Genomic DNA, 4,926 nt, shown 5'->3' on the forward strand with positions numbered 1-4,926 from the left:
CAACATACATGCCAAAAGGGGATTTCAATGCTTAGGAGGTGAGAGGATTCACCAGACAGAGTGGGGAGCAGAACAGGTGGACTGATGAACTATACTACTGAGGGGAGCAAAGCAGCGGGTGGGTCAGGAGAGGTCTGCTGCGCCATGTGGGTCCCCTCTGGGGTGGGGATCGAACTCATGCACAAGTGGCTTTAGCTTCTTAGTGCTGTGCTGTAACCCGCTGTGCCACCAGGGAGGGCCACATCTGACATCTTTAAAGGAGTAACAACAACAACAAAAACCTCCTCTTTGTTCTCTTTGTTCTCGCCTATATCTCTGGACTGTATCCCAGTTCTTGTATGCATAGATATATAAATGTTTTTTTAAAAAAATAATGTGTTCCGGCCCTCCCTGGTGGGGCAGCGGGTTAAAGCACAGCACTGAGAATCTGAAGCCACTTCCGCAAGAGTTCGATTCCCGCCTGCCGCCTGCCCGGAGGAGACCACATGGCGAGCCAGACCTCTCCTGACCCGCCCGCTGCTTCCCTCAGCAGTGTACTTCGTAGATCTGCCTGTTCTGCTCCCCACTCTGTCTCTGGTGAAGCTTCTCACCGCCCCTGAGCCTCTGGCCTGTACCCCAGTTCTGTATGCACAAATAAATAAATCTTTAAAAAAAAATAATATGTTCCATTTTCCTTAATAAAGAAGATATGAACTCACTCAACTACCCAACACAATACAAAACGCACAACAACTATCTACCCTCTGAGGACAGCCCACACAGCACTGGGCAGGGCTGAGAAGGGAGCCCCTGTGACTGCCTAGGGGCGTGAGTGAGTCCACTGGGCCCTGGTGGGTCTCACCACTCACTGCTTGAGTCTTCTCACAAGAACGAGAGCAGCTCACAGTCTCCTGCTAGTGTCACTGGGACATCTTCTGAAGATCAAAACTGTGCGAAGCAAAGGGATGAGGCTGCTGACCTGCCAGGCCCAACCCGTGGCTCTGGCCCCAGCTGAAGGGCCTCTGAAAACAAAGGGCACTCTGTGTACCTGGGTCAGCCCGCAGGTGAGTGGGCAGGGGGAGGGGCCAGCTGGCCCACAGGACTGAGAACCTGGCTTTTGTGGTGCCGGACTCCAGGGAGGTGGGAAGCTGGTTCTCTGGGACAGGCCCCCTTTGGTAAAGTGGAAGGGCACACAGGTTCGCTTTCCCGCCCCTCTGCTTTCCTGCTTCCACTGACAGCGAGCTGCCACGTTTTGCTTCCTGGCCCTGCAGAGCGATGGGCCACCCTCTCTGTGAAGAATAAGCCTGCTGTGGCTGTCTGATGCCCTTTCAGCCCTTCCGGGTTAATCTTGGGCTGGGACCAATCCACGTCCTCAGAGCCGTAGGCCCACTCTGGGCCTACAAGAGGAACTGAAGGGGCCAGCTGGGTGTGGGACTTGCCCCTCTCTGAAGGTACCCCACTTTCAGGACCCTCCTCCCCAGTGATTGCTCCTCTCCTCATGTCTGGCTGTGACCCCCCTGAATTGACTTGTTTCTGCATTTTCTGATTAGGCAATGTCCAACCTATCCCCTGAGAAGCCTTTCCTGACTCACAAAGTGGGACAGAGTCCATCTTGGGGCTCTCACTGCTCCCCAAATTTCTCCTTCTATGACATCCATCGATATTCACTGTGATGCTGGACTGAGTGTGGTGGGGGGATAGCGCCCTCCCTACTGTCCACTCAGGCCAGCCCCACGGACAGCCGCATGTGAATTCAAAAGCAGACAAGACCGTGTGTTTTCTGCCCCAGCGCAGTGGGGATTTACCCACAGATGCTTTCCTTCTTCTAGACTCAGTGCAGAAGGGCCAGGCTGTTGGGGGCGGCATTCAAAAGGCGGAGGAGGGCGACCCAGCACTGGCCCTGAGCCTCATTGGCCAAGACCTCACCCGTTCTGGTGTTTCCTCAGGGCCAGGGCTAGGGTGCAACTCCCCACTCCCCAGGACTGTGTGCCCTGCGCCCTCCTGGTGCCACCCTCTGGCCGGCCCTGCCATGGCCATGGGCACAGCACACATGCCAGCCAGCTGCCATCACATTCTGCAAACCTGAGGAGAAGCCCAGTTTCTGCTTCCTCACTGCACCAGGGCAAGTGGAGGAGCTGGACATCCCAGGCCTCTTCTCAAGCTCTGAAGTAGGCGCCACTGCCCTTCCCAGTTATATGACCTTTGGCCGGTTACTTACTCAGAGTCCCCAATTTCTTGCCTGAAACGTGAATGTCACAACATACATGCCAAAAGGGGATTTCAATGCTTAAAGGCGAGAACTTAAGTACTTAATATGGGGCTTAGAATTTAGGACATTTTAAACAAACGCTTTTTTCTCTTTGCTGAACCATTCTCGTTGTTAGATACCTCTGGCCATTTGGAGGGCTTGCTCCCCACAGAAATAGGCCAGTGGCTCTCAAAGGCGAGGCCTTCCGGTCACGCGTGCAGTTGAGGGAGCCTGCAGGCCCCGTCCTTACCTGCGGTCCCCAGGCTCAGCAGCACAGCCACCCAGAGGACCCAGAAGACAGTGAGGATGGCAAAAGTCCACAGTGGCTGGAGCAGCAGGAAAGGAGAGCTGCTGATGGCTTTCCTTGTGACTTGGAAGAGTTCCACTACCAATTTTATTCTCTTTCTGAGGACAAAAATCAAGACGAGCAGGACTGCCTGGTGAGAAAGGGGTTGAGGAAATTACTCAAAGTAATGGAGATTATTCAAATATAACCTCAGTGACTGGCTACTTTTACTGTGTTTGAATAGATAATGGCTCACATGCTAACTGAGCACCTACTATGTGCTGGATCCTGAAGCTGTAACAGTGAATAAGACACAGTGCCTGCCCTAAAGGAGCTTGCAGTCTGGTCAGAGATCATGAGGAAATGAGAAGTCCCACAGGACCAGGGAACTGTCCTGTCCCACCCCCACCTCCTTCCATGCACACAAAGTAGCAACATCCGCAGTGAGAGCTGGAAGGCTCCTCAAGGGCATGGACAGAACACAAGCCTTGCAGGAAGCAACATGGTTGTGTAACAGGGGGGCCCCAGGAAAAGGAGAGTTCCAGGTTCCCTGCCCCACCCAGAAGGAGAGTGGAGCTGACCTGGGAGTAGAAGAATCTGGAGAGGAGAATGAGGTGGAAGGAAGCAGGATGGAGAGACAGAAGGAGGCTGAGGGAGCCACATGGAGCAGAGAGAGACATGTGAAGAAGCGACTCTTGTTTTAGGCCCTGGACTGGTTAAGGCAGATGTGGGTGAGAGACCCGTGCGGAGGTGACTATGGCAGTGTTTATCTTGATTTTGATTTTGCTCTTTTCCTCCCAGACCTGTCTGGCCATGTCTGACCCTTTTCTATGGGTCCCGGCCAGAAGGTGCTTTAGGCTTGTGGCAGCTTTCAGTCCTTGCTTTGGACCAATCCCTTTTGGGTGGACTTTGGCCCACGAGGGGATGGGTAACTTCAGGTGCTTGATTTAGAAATTCTATTCTTTGTCTTTTCTGTATTGCACACTCATTGTAGTAAAGTTCCTTTGCCATTAAAGCTCTTATATCTTGTCTTGATGGCAGAACATAATTAGAGCAGGCAGGTTTTGGGGTTCAGTGGTGCCCCTCTCTCCCTGCCCTGTCACAGTTGTGCCTCCAAAAAGCTGTGCCTTCTCTTCTGGCTGTGGCCTCCCCGCATATAAATACCAAAGAACAAACAGCCCTTCACCCCACCTTCCTGTCCAGTCACTGCCAACTCCCTCACACCCAGGCTTCTTCCAAGGCACCTCTACACTCACCACCAACACTTCCACCCCCAACTCATTCTTCAACATCCAGACCTCATACTCTGGGACCTCCCTCCTGAAGTCTGGGGCCTCCCCTCTGTGGAAGCTCATGGAAATCCCCCCAGTCCTCCTGGCTCTCTCTTTTATTCACACTTTCCACCCTGCACTTCTCTGGTTGGGCTTCCTTCTGACTCTCCCCTGCTGCTTCAGTTGTCATTTCTTGGGAGGGCTTGGGGGGTATTTCTTACTCCTTTATGGTCTTAGCATCCTTCCTAGATGCTGGTAACTTGCAGATGGAATCCTCTAGCCCCGCTTTCTCAAGGCGCTGGCGAGTCAGCCTGTCCGGCACTGACCAGGGTCTCAGTGTCATCTGTTCTGAACTCATCACCTGCACCCTGACACCTCCACTTTCCCTGCTATATCCCCTATCTCATGTGGCCCCAATTCTGGACTTTCTGAGGACGAGTCACAGTTCTTTCCTTTTGCTTCCACCTCATCCTATACTTACCCTATTTTACTTACCTAAGATAGGGTAAGTATGGGATAAGAATATTCAACCTATTCTACTATAAATGTTGGTATTTGTAGGAATTTCCCTTTTGGGGAAACCCTTTGAGGACAGAACCACCCCTGCTGTCAGTGGAGGAGCGGGGCAACCAACGGATTCAACCCCAATCACCTTGGATTCAGTCTCCTGATAGGTTTCGCAATCGATCTCCTCTCTTCATTCTCACTATTGGTCAACAGCTCAAGTCTCATTCTCTCTCATCTAGACCCCAGTCAGCTCTTGATAAGCCTTTTGATTTAATCCCCTTGACCTCTGACCCACAGATAAAGCACGTTTTGTAAAAAGTAGAGCCAAGCATGTTCTTTCTCTGCTCAAAATCCACCAACAGTTCCCCACTGCCTTAGCTAAAGGCCAGATATTCTCACTGAAGACCAGGACATTCCTGGGTGGGCAGACGCTTGCTGCACTTGCCTCTCCTGCGCCCACCCTGGGCACGCTGGCAGGCCCCTTGTTTGTCCATCTGGTCCCACACAGGGCACTCCCTGGGCCTAACATGTGCTGCGCTTCCAGCTGCACCCTAAGGAGTGCACATTAAATGGAGGAAAGACACTTCTGAAGATGGAAATTTTTTTTTTAAGATTTATTTATTTATTCATATAGA

General features: G+C 52.2%; 1 protein-coding gene across 1 annotated transcript in view; it reads right to left on the reverse strand.

The window, feature by feature from the left end:
• SLC44A3 (solute carrier family 44, member 3) overlaps nucleotides 1-4,926 on the reverse strand; it is a 57,863-nt gene that overhangs the window by 38,922 nt on the left and 14,015 nt on the right. Inside the window, exon 7 of the mRNA XM_012730027.1 lies at nucleotides 2,478-2,664. Within this exon, the coding sequence (XP_012585481.1) occupies nucleotides 2,478-2,664 (187 nt within the window). The remainder of the gene's footprint in view (nucleotides 1-2,477; nucleotides 2,665-4,926) is intronic.

The sequence above is a fragment of the Condylura cristata genome, unplaced genomic scaffold, assembly GCF_000260355.1.
Source record: "Condylura cristata isolate star-nosed mole 26May11 unplaced genomic scaffold, ConCri1.0 scaffold00026, whole genome shotgun sequence".
Taxonomy (NCBI): Eukaryota; Metazoa; Chordata; class Mammalia; order Eulipotyphla; family Talpidae; genus Condylura; species Condylura cristata.